At 40.6% G+C, this 20,409-nt stretch overlaps 1 protein-coding gene across 1 annotated transcript in view; it reads right to left on the bottom strand.

Moving 5' to 3' along the window:
• TTC39C (tetratricopeptide repeat domain 39C) overlaps nt 1-20,409 on the bottom strand; it is a 112,699-nt gene that overhangs the window by 46,078 nt on the left and 46,212 nt on the right. Inside the window, exons 2-6 of the mRNA XM_056138094.1 lie at nt 17,260-17,308; nt 14,616-14,744; nt 11,737-11,851; nt 2,424-2,778; nt 644-812 (exon numbers count right to left, since the gene is read on the bottom strand). Of these exons, the coding sequence (XP_055994069.1) occupies nt 644-812; nt 2,424-2,778; nt 11,737-11,851; nt 14,616-14,744; nt 17,260-17,308 (817 nt within the window). The remainder of the gene's footprint in view (nt 1-643; nt 813-2,423; nt 2,779-11,736; nt 11,852-14,615; nt 14,745-17,259; nt 17,309-20,409) is intronic.

Genomic DNA, 20,409 nt, shown 5'->3' with positions numbered 1-20,409 from the left:
AAACAGGCAGAGAAAACAAGTCTACAAAGCAGCAGCAATTCCCCAAATGCCAGGCATGTTCTTTTTGGAACAAGGGCACCTGGCCCCGCTCTCTGGGCGAACCCTCCCAGATCCGTTTCTCTGGTCACGGGGTTGTTCTGAGAAAAAAGCTACCAGCATAGTACCAGGCCAAAGGAAACACATTAGAAAGCACTAAGAGTGACCACCATTTCAAAGCCGATACTGTCCTTGACATTTTAGACAATAACATGCATGGATAAGCCATTTGTTAGCCAAGAGGAAACAAGAAACAGACGATTAACTCCACAGTAGAAAAATAAATACTTCATTTTCTTTTACTAAGGGACTTAATAATGCTCCCATGTCTCCGGCTTAGAGTACCCCAGTCTTGCCTTATTACCCAAAAGGAATCTCCCTGCTGTTTCGCCCACGGCTGCCAGAACAGAAGGTAACTGAATAGCATCCCAGGTTCCTGGGAAAATCTTCTCTAGCAACGGAGAGATGGAAGGCACGAGAACAAGATGTTCTGTAGCCCTATGACATTTGGGCTCATTTTGATACCAGTCCCTCCGGGGGGGGGGGGGCGGAATCATAGATTTAATCAACAGAAGGCTTCATTTTTAAGAAAGGGAAGGCACAATACCTCTAATCGTTGTATGCGTCCCTTGAAAAACATAAAGAGGGAAGAATTTGGATAAGCAGCTTCTTTTTTGAGGAGAATTTCCTTCGCTTCATCCAAGCCTGCTTTGTTATCACTGCCATCCAAGGCAAAAAACGGGCGGACCACAGTGTGGTACCAGAGCAGAGCTAATCTACAGAAGAGAGGAGAGAAATAGTGACCCAACATTAACCAGAAAACTTTTCTTATACTGTTCCTATTTCTTAAAAAATTAATATTTGCTCTTACAATACATCCTACTTTCCAAATTATGTAATGTCTGAAGACAAATCAGACTATCTGTCCCCATTTTCATTTTAGCAGTATTTGGAAAACTGCAAACTTGCACAACATAGGAATCTGCAGGCTCTCATCTGGTGAGAGGAGAATAAGGTCATGGAAATATTTAATTCTTCTGAAGTTTCTAGAATGACTGCTGATGGTATGACTGTTGAAAACCTTGAATTCTGCACCTTCCTCATCAGTGTAAATCAAAACAGTGACTCATTACCAAGAAGTTAGTGCCGCCTCACAATTAAAACATTTTTTTGCAAAAGGAAAATGTTACTCTTTCATGTCTACAAAGTTAGGATATAAGCTGCAAAATCCAAACAAATATAGAAGGCACAGGTAAAGAGGACTTCTCTTTGCTCTTTGAAGATGTTAGATTTTAAAAATAAATAGGTACTTAAATTCCCTTACTTCAAATTGATCCCTTTTAAGAAAAATGGCACATTAAGCTAGGTAAACAAAACAGGTTCACTGAGACCTGCCTTAATGAGTAGAAAAGTTTACCACATCAGATATATCTAGGCACAGTGTACTTCTATCATGCTCATAAAGTTAATTCTCTACTGGACAGCAGACAAATCTACATCATTAATTCAATTAATTCCTTTCTCAGGAAATAATATTGCTATAAACAGATGAATTATCACAAACCACAAATCTGTTAACTTGAATTAATGAACCACTGTTTGTATCACTTAATGAGTTTGGGTAGGTACAAATATTTTAATGAAAAATTATTTTAAAGTTATCAACCTCTTAAGAGTTAATATCCAGATTCCTCAGTATTGACATTTAATAGAAACTGAGCTCATTATGGTTGCTAGTCAACATTCAAAATGAATTTGACAAATGGTATAATATCAAAGGACATTTGTGTCTGGTAAAATAACTCAAATTGCAATTAACAGATTGAAAGAAAAATTACATCATTTTTAACTGAAGAGGTGGGTAAATTATTACTCTGGATAGTTACATCAGCTTTCCCACACTCTCCTGTTGAATTATTTATTTTTTGACTTAACAAGACATGATCCAATGTAGTTGAATGGCACTAAACATCCAAGCCACAAAAAAAAAGAGAAACCAACAGACAAATAAAACTAAGAAAATTTATCATCAAATGAGCAATCTCTGTAAGAAAAACAATTTCAGAGTCAGCAAAATGGCTTGTCCAATTTGTATCCCTTAAGTCCCCAAATTGGGATCATGAATCCTAGTGACTGTGTCATAAAAACTGCTTATGTAAATTTATGAGATGGAAAAACATGAGCCTGTTTAAAATTCAAGACTCTGGGGCTTAAGAATTGTGCCCTATTCTCTAAAGTCAGCTTATAAATATCACCAAAGCCACTGTCCTTGGAAAGACATAAAGCATCTTATCAACCAACAAGCATTTTACCTGCAGGTTTTGACTGCCGTTTACTTACTTTCAACACTACAATATCTAGCAAAGCATTGCAATATAGCTACTCACGTAGCTAAAGGGGCCTTCATGTCCTTACTTTCGCTTGCATACATCAGTGAAGAAAGCCCCTGTAGGCGGTCTCCAGGAAAACCCAGCAGGTTGATGATTTTGAGCAGGTTTGGGGGCACCATGGATATGCAAAGGTGAAAAAGGCCATATCCAAAGCTAACAGCACCTTTCAGTCTGTTTAGAGACTCCTCAGACACCCCTTCAGCCACAATGTGATTATCATTTGCAGCATCAGATGTCAAGGGCTCTTCCGTTAGTTTCTTCTGATACAGCTCCTGGAGGGCATTGATGTCCAGATAGCATTTATTATAAATCTTCCAGGCTTTCCTAAGGATCCACCCACCTTTTATATACGCTAGAAAGAGAAAGGGGAAAAAAAGCACATGAAACAAAGCATTCAAAAATGCAGTTTTCCTATATTAGTAATCAAGAATGTTGAAGAATGGTCTGAAACTCAAGTAAAATTAAACAAATGATTAATTTGTTTTGTGAACAAACGAACATTGCATCTGTTCTTCCTAGAGCTTAAATGTCATATTTACTTATTTCCTTTAACTATCCTGAATGCCCACTTAGCAAAAGACATGTAATTTACTACTGAATCAAACTCTCTGTATGTTAACTAGGACATAGTTTTGTTATTTTACTGAAAGAAATGTAAATACACCAGCACCACTTAAATCCAACTTTTTTCCATGTGTTCTGTGAACCTTTCTAATATGACTCCAAATTAGTTTGTTCCTATATGGCCGGCACTTCGCTCTTGTATAACTCTTTGAATTTATCTGCTTTATGTTGCTTTCCTTCTCAAGAGTAAGTCCTAAATTTACACTCAAATTGCAAACATGGCAAATTTCTCCCAAAGTAAAACAAACAAAAAAGGATTAATAGGGTTATAAATGGTTAATTTATTAACCAAAATAGTCAGTGTTAAATGCTGATGGGCAAAGAATCCTCAATTCATCTCTATATAATGCTTATTATGTGGTTTACTACATCTTATTAGCATGGCCTAATTTGATCTATAACCTTAATATTCAGCCACTATCTCAGTCCTTTATATTCCAATAAAGGAATCTGGCAAAGAAACTACTTCACATCCTCAGGGTGACAAACTGCTAGCCCTCACTTTCATTATTCCCTCATTTTTTTAAATGGAGGCCACATTTGTCAGAGACATACTCATACTGAGTCAGGTGTCTTAGGCCCAAAAGTTGATCTTAGGCATCACAAGACTTGGCCCCTATAAAATGGTGAAATCTTCTAAAAAGGAAAAAAAAATTGTAACTTTTTTTAACTTTATAATACGACTTGATGTTTGAAAAAAATCATCCATTCCAACTAGTACAAATTAAGCAAATACATTTCAATATTTCAAACACTTTCATTTTCTACAAGAATCAAAGAGCGATAAGATATAGATCCTGCCTTCCAGAGACACAATCACTTTTCGCTTCTACTTGGACATTTTGGGGGGAAAAGATTTATAAATCCTGAAACTTCTGTGTTTAGAGCAAAGTGTTAAGGTTGATTCAACATTCCTACAAATAAGGATGACTTTCAGTTATGATCTAAAAAGCTAAAGATTGAACAGAAAAGGAGGGGAAAAAAGCAAACTATATAATCTTGAGAACACATAAGCAATTTGTTGAAAGTAAAAATGATTATGGATTTTTTTAAAATTATGGGTCACAGTGAGCAAAGCATGGGACTTACTACTGGTTCTTTGCAGGGAATCACTCCAAGTGGGGTTCGGGGGACCATATAGGGTCCTGGGGATCAATCCTAGGCCAGCCACATGCAAGGCGAGTGCCCTACCTGCTTATTGTTGCTCGAGCCCCTGGATTTTTTTTTTGGATTATTTTTACAAAGAAAGCAATATCCTAAAAATGTTAACCAGCCTATTGTGTGTTGATGTCTATCTAGGCATAACATTAGATTCACCAATGAACTACAATTCACAATATCAGCCCTCCATAATCAGAAAGTGGCAAATGAAATCAATGACAGCATGTTTATTTTATATGCCACATTGAATCATATAGAGAAAAATGTGTTGATATTGGAGGAAATATTCTTTTCAAACTTCATTTATCGGGCCAGAGAAATAGTGCAGTGGGCAAAGCGCTACTTTCCTCATGCTAACCTGGGTTCATTCCTTGGCACTCTATGGTCCTCTGAGCACTGTTAAACCAGAAAGGAAATAAAATTAAATTAAAATAAATTTCCTTTCTCATTAATTGCCTATGTCATAAATATATAAACTACAAAGCACAACAAAAGTTTTGCAGAGTGTTGGTAGCTAACTACCTCTCAGCCTCTGGAAACGTGGAGGGAAAGCTTTTGTTCATCCGATTCTGGGTTTTCTGCTACATTAATTTATGAAGGAAGTGGTGCTCCCATTTATGAGAAGCAGGGCTGCTAGCATGTAAGTTCAGACTGGCAAGCTTCTCAGGGGCAGAGTGAATAAAGGGACACCCTGGGGCCCAAGGGTCGAGGAAGTGTGGGGGAGTATTGGGGTTACGAAGCTACGCACAGGGGCCAGCTTCGGGCAGACCCCTACAGCAGGGATGCAGGACATCTCTGACACAGACAGGGCTGAAGGGAGCAGAGTTGGGCAAACAGACTGGAGCAGCCCAGGCTCGGGCAAAATATTAGAACTAGGGAGGGCAGCAAGAGAAACACACAGCAAGTTCCATCGGTGGTGGAGTCAGAGAGTGCTCAGGTGGGCTGTTGCACATACCTCACACACATGCAAAAGCCCCTGAGTTAAACCCCCAGCACCTCCTGGCCCCTGAACACTGTTGGGCAGAGCCCTAGAGGTGCCCTGAGCACCACGAACAGCCATGGTGGCGCCTACCTGCCGAGACAGGGGACAGCCACATCACTGGGCCTTAGCATTGAGCCATCTTGGAATCACCAATTCAGCAGGAGTATCACCAGGAAGCACCCTTTGCCACCCCAAAACAAAAACATTAAACCGAACATAAAAATCTAACTATGCCTGTGAAAAATCTGTGAAGCTTAGCAAATAAAACAAAAGTTAAAAGGTACAACATTGCTAGTCATCAGGGAGATGCAAATCAAAACAACAAAGAGATATCAGCTCACACCACAGAGACTGGCACACATTCAAAAGAACAAAAGCAACCAGCGCTGGCGGGGATGTGGGGAAAAGGACGCTCTTTCACTGTTGGTGGGAATGCCCACTAGTTCAGCCTTGCTGGAAAACAATATGGACAGTCCTTCAAAAACTAGAAATTGAGCTTCCATATGACCACACAATACCACTTCTGGGAATATATCCTGAGGATGCAAAAAAGCACAGTAGAAATGACATCTGTACCTATATGTTCATTGCAGCACTGTTCACAACAGTCAAAATCTGAAAACAACCCAAGTGCCCTTGAACAGATGACTGGTTATAGAAACTTTGGTACATCTACCTACACAATGGAATACTATGCAGCTGTCAGGAGAGATGAAGTCATGAACTTTGCTTACAAATGGATAGACATGGAGAGTATCATGCTAAGTGAAATGAGTCAGAAAGAGAGGGACAGACATAGAAGAACTGCACTCATTTGTGTAGTATAAAATAACATAATATGAGCTGACACCTAAGGGCAGTAGATACACTGTTGAGGAAGACTGCTCCATAGTTAAAAGCCTGTCTCATGAGCAAAAGGGAGAAGGCAGCTGGAATAGAGAAGGGATCACTAAGAAAATGATGGCTGGAAGAACCAGTTGGGATGGGAGATGTGTGCTGACAGTAGATAAAGGACCAAACATGACAACCTTTCAGGATGTGTATTGCAAACCATAATGCCCAAAAGTAGAGAGAGAGTATGGGGAATATTGTCTGCCATGGAGGCAGGGGGAGGGTGGGAAAAAGGGGGTATACCGGGGATACTGGTGGTAGGGAATGTGCACTGGTGGAGGGATGGGTATTTGATCATTGTGTGATTGTAACCCAAACATGAAAGCTTGTAACTATCTCATGGTGATTCAATAAAGTTTTTAGAAAAATTATTTTTAAAAAAAGGTACAACTCCTTTTTTTGTAGAATATGAAACTGATTTACCCTATGGTCAATTTCTGGCCTCAAGAGGACCTTAATGCCAAGGCTGTCATGCATCATAACAAGCTTTCACACTCTTCAAGTAAGGTCAAAAAGAACCCCAGGTGCTAAGTTCTCAGATGATATCTACGTGCAAAGCAGTTAATATAAGTGGAGAGAGACACTTCTTCGGAAAATTTACAAAGTTCAATTTAGCACTAAAACAGATTCTCAAGGATTCACCCTCCTCCCTCTGTCCCAAATACTGGGAACAAAGTGTCTGAGCACACACCCCCTCCAGCTGGAGGAGCCACGGCCAAGTAAGTTAGGATGATGATGGATGACGACGGGCAGCCACCGCTTCCAGCACCCAGAGAGAGCCGGAGTCAACAGTGCACGGCCTGCGCTGCCTTCCGCCAGCTCCTCTGAAAGGTCAGCTATAAATCATTCAGCTCCTGCTTCCTGCCCGCAGAGAAGGGCACAGTGAGCAGAGAAGCAAAGCGCCTCCACCTTCCTCCTGAGGCCACAGTTACCAGTCGTGAGACGAGGGGCAGGAGGTCCCAAGTACGCCCCTTTTGCATCTGGGGAACGGAATGGTCAAGTCATGCTAAACTGATCTTGGACCATTTTCAAAGGTTTCTCAGCCAGGCTTCAACTATAGCATCCTGCCTATTCGCCTGTTCCAGAAGAGGCTGATTATGCCTAAAAGGGATGTAAATTCCCTGTGACTCACATTAACAGTGGGGGAAATGATGATGCTTAGCACACCTCCTTAGCCTTAGCTCTCCCCTAGCCTGCCGACCCACTTAACCCAATGATTCTTGGAGCATCTTTGGGGCTTGATATTATGAATTTCCTTTCTGAGTGGCCTCACCTTCCCTCTGTCCCTCTTCTCTAGTATCCACACAACACAATCAGCTTTGAGTCAGGCAAATATAGATGATATAGATGATCAGGTGCGGGGGCAGGAAGAAGGAACAGACTTCTATGCTTGATAACCCTGCTCAGTGCTCAGGCAGGATGGGACTCCTGCTCCCTACGTAGCCTCTGCAACTTACAGAGGTCGACTAGTACAAAGTACCATCGGACTAAGAATTGTTCCCTCCTCCTCTCTCCGATTCGACCATCAGTTCCGTCCAGGCAAGAGCACTATCCCCTTCTCCAGCTCCTTCGAATTCTGCTCTCATGGTGTCTGACATACAGCACATGCACAACAGATGCAGTGCAGATGGCAGACAGAGCCTCTGTCCTCTGGGGTTCTACTCTAATACTACAGGCAGACATGTGAAATATGTGTGCTGCTGTGTTCAAACCAGTCATGTTTTGTTGTTGACTGGTGGTAGTTTTAGGTTTGGAGACCACACCCAGCGGTGCTCAGGGCTTACTCCTGGTTCTGTGCTCAAGGGTCCTCCTGAAAGTGCTCAGAAGACCATATATGGTGCTGGTAATAGAACTGGAGACAGTCACATGCAAGGGAGATGCCTTAACCCCTCTACTATCTCTCAGGTTCCTTCAGCCTGCATAATTAGGGTGTATCTAGAGCTAAAGAAAAAAAACAGATGATGAAGGGAATGAGACAGGAGTAAAGGAAGAAGCAAATGAATTGCATCTGGCAACTCACAACAGGACAAAGAGGGCAGGAGCATTTCATAGGGAGTGGACAGTGCCGGGAGTCAGGAGGGCATTCATGGAGCTACAAGGAGCTGCTTAGCTCAGTGCAGAGCAGGAAAAGGCATGAAGGCCATGAAAAGGATGGGATTCCAGCTTGCCAGCCAGTCTGTCTGGATTGCAGGTGGATGAAGAACAGGTAAATATCTGAAGTACAGGCACCTGTATCAGAAAGATGGCCCTGATGGCAACATACAGAAGGCGGCAGCCTGGAGATGTAGGGTATGAGCAAATTGTTCTGCTCTGCCTGGTGTTAGCTGCACAGCATGAAGTGTAGGGACTAAAGAAGGGTATGTGGTGAGGAAGAGGCCCGAAAAAAACGGGTTTCTGGGCCATTCAGAGAATGTGGCTCAAGCCACCAAAGATGATGAAAAAACGGTGAGAATACTAAAAATTCAGGTACGAAATAAGAAACCCAAGGTTCAGTTCCAGGTTCTAACAACACTATCAAGCTCCATAAATTGTTCAACTCTGACTAAATCATTTTTTTTCTTTTTGGGTTACACCTGGCAATGCACAGGGGTTACTCCTGACTCTGCAGTCAGGAATTACTCCTGGCGGTGCTTAGGGGACCATATGGGATGCTGGGAATTGAACCCGGGTTGATCACATGCAAGGCAAACGCCCTACCACTGTGCTATTGCCCCAGCCCCTCAACCAAATCTTTAATGACCTTCATGTACATAGGCTTCACTGAAGCCAATTCTTAGGCTCCCATGGCCTTCCCTGTAAAATAAGGACTACAATCCCACTGGAGGGAAATTTACCAAGCACATACATAATATGCCAAGAAAAGTGAGGCCAGGACCTACCATCAAATAAAAAATAAATAGTGAACATAATAAAATTAAGCGGCAATGTCATCAAATGGGTTTTAAAACAACCTTTTATTATGACTGTAAAACATACCCACTGTTAGAAAAATAAAAAGCCCTTAGCTAATCAATCTAAAAGACACTCTGAATGTAACATGGGAAATTATAGGACAATTCATCATTTAAAAGTTCAAGTGAAAAGAAGCATAGGAAAATGTGAAGGGCTTAAAATGTCACCCAGGAACCCCCACTGTCTGGGAGAATGGGTGTTCCCTCTACTTCCTTTGTCTGTTTCACAAAACATGGCAAATGGAGCTCATTCTACCCCAAGGTAACTACTCATAACTTTTCCTTTTTTTTTAAACCCACACATTTGGGGAATATAGTTTCCTCTTTCTGTTTTTACTGTGCAGAAGCCTTTTTTTATTTTAAAATTGTTAGCCACAGTAATTTATAAAGTGTTTACAATAACATTTCAGGTATTCAATGTTCCCACTTCCAATCCCACCACCTCATTCCTCCACCAATCATCTAAGGTTCCTTCTTGACTTTCCGGCAGATATATTTTTAAGTTTAATTATTATAGTTCAGGTCCAATGCACTTGGTAGTGTTGGGTTAAGAAAAAAAATTCTTTTAAAGTTTTTTAAAACCCACTAAAAATGTAAATTTTCTATAGTTTAATAACCTAGTGGGATGCTGAAAAAGAAATTAAGCACACTTTGTGTTACATTTGTTTGAAATAGTACTGTTCATAAAGCAAATGGAAACTACCCATATTGATTAGAACCTGCAGCTTTCATATTCATCAGTATTAGTGTCACGTTCAATAAGTTTTGTAACTTCAGGAAGAATCAATATTCATCAGTATTAGTGTCACATTCAATAAGTTTTGTAACTTCAGTAAGAATCAAGATTATTGCTAACACTCTGATAAACAGCATTAAATAATTTGTAGTAATAGATTAGGAGAATGGATAAAGGCTGTGGAGATAACTTGTTAAAAAAATACAACCTGTAGATAAATTAAAAAGTAAGTTCAGCTTCAGTACTCAAAAGAAAAACCAGACAATCAAATCAAATCTCAGTGACCAAGAGGAATTGGATATTAGGGCACCTTCATGCATATGAAAAAACAAATACGCTATTATATAAAGTTACATTTTGAAATTTTGAGTTAGAGGAAGAATATATTAAAATAAACTAAGAATAAAGTATGTAAAAAAAACTAACAGATTCAAAATTTTGAAGAAATATGAAGAAACAAGAAATAGAGAAGGGAATACCAAGTAAAGGGTGTTGGGAGGATCCTCCCAGGATGGGAGATGCATGCTGAAAGTAGACTATAAACCGAACATGACTGCCACTCAATGCCTCTTTTGCAAACCACAGCACCCAAAAGGAGAGAGTAAACAAAAGGGAATGCCCCGCCACAGAGGCAGGGTGGGATGGGGTGGGGGATACTGGGATCATTGTGGTAAAAAATGGGCACTGGTGGAGGGATGGGTACTCGATCACTGTATAACTGAAACCCAAGCACAAAAATTTGTAAGTTTGCAACTGTACCTCATGGTGTTTCCACTAATAAAAATTTAAAAAAAAAAAAAACTTGAGTGTTAAGTACAAGAACACCAAAAAAAGCAAAGCACGAGTCTTAAAGAGGTTCTGAGAGTTACACGCTCTTTAATACTTGTCAGTATGGTGCTTAATGGAGACTCTGGATATTACTGCACTAGACTCACATGAGCCATGAACCCTCAATCATACAAATATTACAAGACTCCCAGGATAAGGATTAAGAGAATGAACAACAACAAGAAGCAAAAGGTCAATATACAATCTAAGAACTTAATTGAAAAGAATAAAATGTTTTAGGAAGCCCCAAATTGGAGGTCAAAATAAAGTTCAATTCCACTCTTGACTTGTGTCATATAGGACAAAAGCATTCTTAAGTATAAGATGGGAAGGGAGAAGGAAAGGCAAGAAGAAAAAAAAAATCTCTCAACATGTACAAAGAAAATGGCAACATGCCCTTCTTCAATTCCTGTTGGAAGAAACTTTTCCTGACTGAATTCTGCTTGATTTCCTTTAGGAATTTTCTTTTTACAAAAATTTAAGTTGCTCTTCTCACAGTATCAGAGCAACTGTGACATATGTCCATACATATGCGTACACATATACATATGTCTATAATGGCCTGACAGGTGCCATATTATGGGTCCTACAGTAACCTACTAGAGACTCCTTTTGAGTATCACTCAGATAATAAAATTACAAAACCCTGTAACTTTACAATCTGAATGTGGTAAAAAAAAATTAGCATATATCCCTCAGGAAGTTGTCAAAATGTAGTACACTCAAGTATACAAGAGAATCTTTGGTATATTCACAATGACACTTTCTGCAAACAAAGCTAAGCCAGTTATATTTATATTTTATTTAAATGTTGATAGCAAGACTTATTCCCACAAGGAAAATGTATTAAATCTCTCTGTAGATAGCTATTGATAATTTAATATCTAAGGCATTGATAATTTCACTAAGACAGAATTATTGGGAGATAAGAGGACAAAACACTGACTTTTGGGCTAATGCTGCTCCACTAAACACACACTAAGCATTTGTAATTACAATGTTACAAATAATAAATCCTAAGGCGTCCCAAAAAGCCCTATGTTTTCAAAGCCTGAGATAAGAAGGCACATTCATGCAGGAGCTTTACCAACCGTGCTCACAGCACAGGGACAGTCAATGAAAGGATGCTCGGCATACCTGACAATTCTTGTTTCACAAATGAGAGCACAGCCAAGTAAACCTGACAGTCAGCTATGATGATTTGCCTCTGAAGCCGGTCCACAGTCGAAGGGGTGGACTTTCGGACATCCACCTGTGTGGGGGAAGAAGGTGCACACCGGTAAATCACTCCCAAAACAACTCTCCTTCCAAATTGCTTCTTTAGTGTGTAGAAAAATGTAACAAAGAAATTGTTAAGTATGGCAGCTACTGAAATCTAAGACCAAACTGATGCTCCAGACCAGGTAGATGCATATTCCCTTTGTTCTGTTACGAATACAATGTCGAACACTGCAATTCAAAGGCAAATATTCACAGAAACCAGATTCAAGAGAAACATGAAAGCCAACACAAAACTTTGTAGATATTTACTGCCTTTCTTTTCTTACTGACACAAAACAAAATAAAATTGCTGAAAGAAAAATATACACCCCACTTCCAAGTAGATAATCTCAAAAGTCATTTTGCAGCCCTCTATTCCTCGGAAGACTAATCCTTTGGTGCCCAACTGAGACACGAAGGTTGGAAACCAGTTACAGTTTAATTAAAGAGAAAATACCTTGGGATTTAAAATTTGATTTGAATGAATCACAATTTAAATCTGAAATTTCTTTTAAAACTTCTATGGTGACAGTCTCTATAACATAAGCAAAATCAGGAGCTGGAGAGCTAGTACAGCAGCTAAGACACTTGCCTTGTACCTGGCTGAGCTGGGTTCAATACCTGGCACTCCATATAGTCCCCCGAGAATTGCCAGAAGCCCTGAGCACTGCTGGGTATGCCCCCCCTCAAAAAAAGTAAGCCAAAAACACTTTTTTGGGAAATGTTAAATTTTATTGTAAATGAATTATTCTAAATGAATAAAAACCACTATGAATTTCTAATACAAAATAAATCCAAACAAAATAGGTTAAACAACATCCCCCACGTTCTCCCAAAAAATGTAAAGAGTAGCAGAATTTCTGCAAACATGACAGTAGTACACAGGATAGAATGACTGGCTTCGTGTTTCTAGATTTGCATAGATCAATACAGTTGCTATTGCTCCTGAGCTAATCTCCAGCAGCCATTATTCTGTTGGCTTAGGTAAACTTCAGTCTACTGAGGCTTGTGTTTCTTTACAATAATACCTAGGCCAGGTGGTTAGAAGGGCTAATGAGATATTATATGTGAAAATGCTTTTTAAACTGCAAGGACCCATTGAGAATGTTAATTATTAACATATATGCTAGATATGGTACTAAATATGGAGGGCAGGCATATAAACAAGCTTATAATCTAAGGGGGAAGATGCTGACATTATTACCATGTGATTATTAAGTGTTCTGAAGGATATAGTACCCCAAACTCCAAGGACCTAGAGGACATACCCAACGGAGGCTGGGGGTTCAAGCAGGAGTCTGCAGAAGAGATCGCATCTAGAAAGAACTCAAGAATGAACCAGAATCAGGTCAGGAGGAGAAAGAATATCTTAGGTAAAGAAAAGACAACTGCCAACTAAGCCTCATGAAATAGTTTGGGATTTTATGGCAATGATTGGAGGTGGAGACACTGAAAAGGAAGGGAATAACTTGATGTCTTATCTTGGTGTCTACATTACAGAGAAGAAATTAGGACACAGGTGAGACCAGAGACAGAAATGTCATGAGACTGTCCTAGGCAAATAAGGATGGTGGCTGATCTGGGGAATGGCAACGAGGATGGAAAGAAGTCGCTGGACTCAGGAGACAGAGGACTAATGATTAAAGAATCAGTAGGACTTGGTCACCACTTAAATAGATGGTTTGGAGAGTATAATCAGGGAGCACCAGAAAATAGCATTGCTGGCCTATCCCTGGCTTTCACAAGGTGGACTCTAAGCAATGGCTGAGGGGAAGCAACCTGGACAGGCCTGAGGGAGCCTATGAAAGGAGGGCACAGTTTTGATGTCAATAACCTGGCATGATCTGGTCATTAGTTAATGCATGTGATATCGGGAAAATTGGGAGGAGGATGCTTCTCTGAATCCTAGACTTTTTTTTTTTTTTTTGCTTTTTGGGTCACACCTGGAGATGCACAGGGGTTACTACTGGCTCTGCACTCAGGAATCACTCCTGGCGGTGCTCGGGGGACCATATGGGATGCTGGGAATGGAACCCGCGTTGGCCGAGTACAAGGCAAATGCCCTACCCGCTGTGCTATTGCTCCAGCCCGAATCCTAGACTTTTGAAGTGAAAACAAAAATCAGAAAAAAAGCAAATGATGAAGTTATTTGTACTTAATTTATAACCCAAAGGCTGGTGAGAGCTGGAAAAAAACAGCCAAATTCCTGAATTATGACCAAAAAACAATATACTGAATTTCAGAGGAGAGTGTCATAAAAAAAGTCACATGCCATGTCAAATTCCATCTTGGAAGATAATTCTCAGATACCAATCCTCCTCTCCCTGCCTCCTTTATTCTAAATGTCTCTAAAGACAAAAGAAGTGGGGGGAGAGGCGGGAGAGAGAGAGAGAGAGAGACAGAGACAGAGACACAGAGACAGTGAAAATGTGTGTGGCGGTTGGGGGTGGGGGAGCTGTTTTAAGAAATAAATGTTTCAGGTGCTCAAAAACTGTGTGAAACATTTAGTGTTTTCTATCATATTCTAAGGGTTGAGGACTTGCCTTCTAAGCGGCTGATTTGGGTTCATTCTCTTGCACCCCATATGGTCCCCCAAGCCCCTCCAGAAATGAGCCCTGAGAACAAAGCCAAAGGCAAGGCCTGCGCACAGCTGGGTGTGGCCCCCAAAGAAAAACAAAAGGAGAACCAAGAGCAGGAGAAAAGTTCTAAGGATGTTAAGTGTCACACAATTCAAAACCTAATGACACAATACTCACATTCTTTTTAATTTTATTCTTGATTGTTTCAATTACTCCTGCCTCTTCACTTTCACACAGCTTTTCTGTCGTTTTTAAATCATCACATGCCAGCTGCATTTTTTCTTCCTCAAACGTCATCATGGCATTCTTGCAAGAAAAAAAAGTGAATGAATCCATCAGAGCTTAAAAATTCAAGCCTACTTATTACAAAAAGTCTGCAAAGTAGGAAAAAAATACTATGATTTGTTCCAGGTAAATATTTCAAAATGTTACAGCATACCCATATCATTTTAAAAAAACCCTACAATTTTGATATGAAATAGGAATGTATCTCTAATACACCAGCATGAAAATATATTGTTAATAAATGTCCCTGAGATTACTGTTCTGTGATTTTTTTGCGTGTTATTACATACAGTAACAAAAACCTTGTATAATTTAAATGGTCCCCCTTATTCAGTTTGTATAAGATGCTGAAAATTTTATTCATTTTTCTGGATGCTGGAAAGCTAGGATAGCAGGTAGAGCACTTGCCTTGCATCCGGCAGTTCCCAGCATCCCATATGGTCCCCTGAGCCCTGCCAGGAGTTAACCTTGAACACAGAGCCAGGAGTAAGCCCTGAACATTGTTGGATTATGACCAAAAAAAAGTGTATTCTATCCAAATTGATGAGTGAATTTATCAAATACTACCCAGAAACACTAGTGAAGCAACAGTTTCCAGTATCTCTATAAAAAGCACTGTGCTTTGGGCCAAGAGACAGTGCAGTGGATAAGGTGCTTGCCTTGTGCTCAGTTGGTTTGATTCCAGGTATGGAATATGAACCCCAGAGCTTAGCCAGGAGCCAGCGCAGAGCCAGCACTGCCAGGCGAGCCCTCTTCCCACTCCCTCACCAAAAAGGCACTGGTGTTTTTCAGGGACCAATGAACATTCTAAAGGGTCACTTACATGAAACTAATATTATATTTTCCAAAGTGAAAAAAAAATCCACAATCAACTTATTTTCAGGTACCTGAACCTAGTAGGTCTTAGGAGGCTACATCTGTCAGGATAAGGACAATCTGCCAACACCTGCTGCAAACCTACTTTTACTCCTCAGGTTTCTGAGCTGAAAGTACTCCAGGTGCACAGCTCACTGGACCTACCTGCCACCCACTACAGTTGCACCCGGCCCTCCAGGGCATTCTGGGCCACCTCAACTTGATTCTAGTTCTAAGCTCTAAGGGATTTCTAACCTACCTTTCACTCTAGCCAAACCAGCCAGTCTCCGTTGCCCAAGTCTTCCTTCCCACCCAAATCTCAGCCCTGACACAGCTTCCAACCCCTGAAGCCCGCATCCAGCTAAGCACTCACTGATGGTCTCACCCAGGACCACGTTCCTCAAATCAAACTATTGTTTTATTACCTGACAGTAAGCAGAAATCATTAGCTCAAACAAAAATCTATGTCACAGAAGCTGGTGGAGCTTGGGGTGGACTCTGCCAGGCTGCCCACAGCCCACCACAGCCCAGCCACTTACTATCACCCTCATAAATCTACATTCATTGTATACCTCTCAAGTTCTATTCAGAACATTTGCTGTTGCTAACATCTCTCTGATAGGGTAATGGTTATGGCCCTGTGGTAGAGTGCCTGCCTCCAATGTGCCAGGCCTGGGGTTCAACCTGTGGCACCTACGATTTTTTTCTTGGGGCTGGAACGATAGTACAGAGGGTAGGGCGTTTGCCTTGCACGCGGCTGACCCGGATTCAATTCCCAACATCCCATATGGTCCCCTGAGCACCACCACGGGTAATTCCTGAGTGCAGGGCCAGGAGTGACCCCTGAACATCGCTGGGTGCGACCCAAAATGCCCCCCAAAAAAAACACTAAGATTTTTTTTTCTTATGGTAGTTAGAGCCAGGAGTGACCCCTGAACATCACTAGGTGCAACCCAAAATGCCAAAAAAAAAAAACCCTAAGATTTCTTTTTTCTTATGGTAGTTTTTGTTTTTTTAAATTTGTATGCTCGAAAGTAGCTTATAAGGTGCTTTTTCTGTTTTGGGGCCACACTCAGAGGTGCTCAAGGCTTACTCCTGGCTCTGTGCTCCGAGATCACAACTGGTGGGCTTGGGGGATCCTATAGGATGCCAGGGATCGAACCCAGGTCAGCCACGTGGAAAATAAGCTCCCTACCTGATGTACTATCATTTCAGCCCTGAAATCTGTTTCTGAAAAAAATGAAAGTATTTCATTTTCTACAGGGCCCGATTTACTTTAAAATCTAACTGCAAACTCTTTCCTCAATTCCTAAATCTCAACACTTGAAAATGTAATGCTAGCAAACTTTACGTCTAATTTATTTTTTAAGCAAATTTCTATTATTTCAAAGTCTGACCTGTTTGCTTTAATTGTTTTTCTTCAACACATTTTTATTTGGGAAAGATCTTTCAATTGCACACTTATTTTGAAAAATATTTTGAATGTAAAAATATATTATTTTGGAAGTAAAGGCTTTTTAAAAAATGGCATTTGTTAGCAGGCAAAAACTTAATTCCAGTTCTAAACTGAGGGGTTTAGTTCTAAGGGATTTCTTCAGATGCTTATTTAACTGCCAGTAACCACTGAAAAACATTTTATCATGTTTCTTTCATCCCAATATCACTCCCCATATCAACTTACCAAAAAACTGACAAAGCTGGCTCCAAAACTCATTAGTGGACTGTGATTTCTGTTAAAAAAAATAAATTATTTTTATTGAAAATTTCTGTATTAAATTCCTTTCATAGATCACGATTACTCTATGTTCCTAATACAAAGAGGTTTCATTAACTTCTTTAAGTAAATTATCTGAAGAAAAAAGTTAAGAGATGAGGAGTTCACAGATTTGTGTGCAGAAACAGAATTTGCATGACTCTAAAGCAAAGCAAATATTATAGTCAAGTATAATAGAGACAGACAATCTTAGTAAACCAAACTGATAACTGCAAACATATGGTCAAAAGAAAATGATTTATATTCTAAAATGCAAAACATTTTCAAAACTTTGCACAAAGTATTTTTAAAGGTAGTCAAAGGGTTTTTACCACTGACTTAAACTCACTTATCCCATCCACAGACCCTTAACCATTCCCACATATTAATATGATGATTTGATTTATGTATAAGCCAAATCATACCAATTCAATTTAAAGAATGAGACTATTTGAGATTCACAATTGGTACAAATATAAACCGCTAACTTGTACTATGTGGATAAGGCAAGTGCCCTACCCACTGCACTATGCAGACCCGTAAATGTTCATCTACTTAGATCCAATATTTGGAAACACACACAACTCTACAGCAGACCCAAGCTGACTGCCCTCACCCCCCCAATAGGACATTCAAACCTCACACGCATCCCTGTGACAGGTTCGCAGCACTTCTCACCAGGGGCACCTCGTGCAGTCACTGCCACCCCTCCCCTGGTGGCACACAGTAACTTCCACTACATGTGGACACACTGTAGACCCCCATCCCAGGGTGCTCAGGGCCAGTGTACTACATCAGTACACTGTGCCTCAGCCAGTGTCCATGATGCAGTTCTGACCCCATCCCTCCTCATCCCTCCTCAGAAACAGCAGGTTCCCAGGAATGCGAGTCAGGGAAGGAAGGACAGAACTCTGCCTCTCAGCAACAGACAGTCCAAGCGAGCACTGATCTCTATGGTGGCTCCCTTTCCCCACTTTCTTTGCTTATATACTAACCACTTTGTCATTTGAGAAATGGAAGAAGCTGAAACTAGGGCCTGATGCTGCTACATCGGCTTCTTGGACCTGACTAAAATTAGGCTTCTGAGAGCCACAACTATCAATTATTCATGGCACCCAGGGTACTTCATATCCCATCTTGCAATTGAAGTGAAAAACCAGCCTGATGGAAACTTGTTTCTTCCGTGCCGCCCTCTCTGTAGGCCCCATCCCAGGGGGTCCCTGATCCAGAAGCAGCCTTCTCCTCCTGCTGCAAGGGACCAGGTGTCCAGTAAACTGCATTTGTCAATTTCACTTGGGGTTTTCAACCCAACATACTTTATGATCATAGTATCTCTCCTGCAACTAAGCCTGATAGCTCCATGGGAAGCATGCCAAAACAGTGCTGCTTGGGCCGTTGGTGTTGGGACTGACCACTGCCCCCAAAGATGCTTAGGGGCCTCCAAAGTTGCATTCAATGATGCTTGGGGGATCACATGATCCTGGCATCTACATGGGGTCCACCACATGCACAGCAAAGGCCTTAATCCTTGGACTCTCCCTCCAGTCCAACATATGCTTAATCAGTTTCAGCCTGCTTAGTTGGTATGATCACGGTATCTCCCCTGCCAGGTACTTTATGTTCGTACTTTACTTAACTGAACGTACTTTACTTTCTGATACCTGCTTAATCAAAAAGTCTACTTAGTTGGGAGACTAGAAATGTTCCCAAGGAGCATAAGGGTGAAATGCCAAAACCAATGCTGGAAGAGGAAAGGAAGAAGCACTGATTCATTTCACACACTCACATAGGAACCAAGAAATAACAGCCAAAGCACAGGTGAAGGTGTGTGTGAAGCTGCTGTAAGCTGAGCTGCTTAATGGGCACAGAGTTGCAATTTTGCAAGAAAAAAGTCTTGAAAGTGGGTTCTGAATGTCCAAAACATAAGTAAAACTTAGAAATGCATTAGATGATGAATTCTGTGTCATTAATCAAAACTTTTCTGAAACTTGAAAAAACCTCTACAAGAGGATAAATGCCTCATAACATAATCAAATGGAATATTATGACCTAAAAAATCCCTGAAAATGATGAATTTTAACATAAAAACAAAAGTGCTATGTATGCTATGTTTCAATATATATGAAGAATTGAAATGGGAAAATATTGATTCTGAGGGGCAATCTGAAGAAAGGGGATTTTTTTTTTCAGTGATGAGTATGGGAGAGTGAAACTGTCAGGACTAAAACTGCTCTAATCATCATCTTTGTTTCAATATTGTACATTCTCCCTACATTTAGATACCTTTTAAAGAAAAAATGCCATTTTAAGTCAATTTACTTGTTCTAAATACTCCATGTGATTCAGTTTTTGCCTTGATACAATTTCTCAAGAGAATACATCATCCAGCCAACCAAACAGAATAATAGGGCAATTCAAGGCAGAGCCAGCCAGAGCCAGCTTATGTGGGAGTGAGTTACTCACTCAGCCACAGGCTGAGGCCGAGCTGTGCCCAGCTGTGCCCAGGGCACTGTCAGCACAAGGCAGGGAGAAAAGCAGCCAACAAAGTGAAGAGAGATGCCTTAGAAGCTTACTCCCCCAATCTGTGTTCCCAACCAAACGCAAATGATCTAGGCCCTGTCTTTTTATAGTATCTCTAGAGGTAGTTTAAGATTTTAAATACATCACCTTCAAAATAAAAGAAAAAGGAGTAGGACAGCAAATAGAACCATACGTGTTCTTCCTATTTGAATGACATTTATTCTCTGTGTGTGTGTGTGTGTGTGTGTGTGTGTGTGTGTGTGTGTGTTTGGGGGCCACACCTGACAGTGTTTAAGGCAGACTTTTGGTTCTGTCTGGTAAGGGATCAGTCCATGTGAGGTTTGGGGGACCACACGGGGTGCCAAGGATTGAACTCATGTTAGCCACATTCATGACAAGTGCCTTATCCATTGTACTTTCTCTCCAGCCCCCGTATTATTTGTGGGTAATGAAATCATCTTTCTTCCTCTCCACTCTGTCAAGAAAAAGTAGTAAATGAAACGCTTTAGTTAAGGAGTTAAAAACTAAAACACGTAATGCCAGTACCTAATAATCCCA

The sequence above is a fragment of the Sorex fumeus genome, unplaced genomic scaffold (assembly GCF_029834395.1).
Source record: "Sorex fumeus unplaced genomic scaffold, SorFum_2.1 ptg000128l, whole genome shotgun sequence".
NCBI classification, from domain to species: domain Eukaryota; kingdom Metazoa; phylum Chordata; class Mammalia; order Eulipotyphla; family Soricidae; genus Sorex; species Sorex fumeus.
Note: the sequence above shows the minus strand (reverse complement) of the source record. Positions and strands in the feature narration are given on the sequence as shown.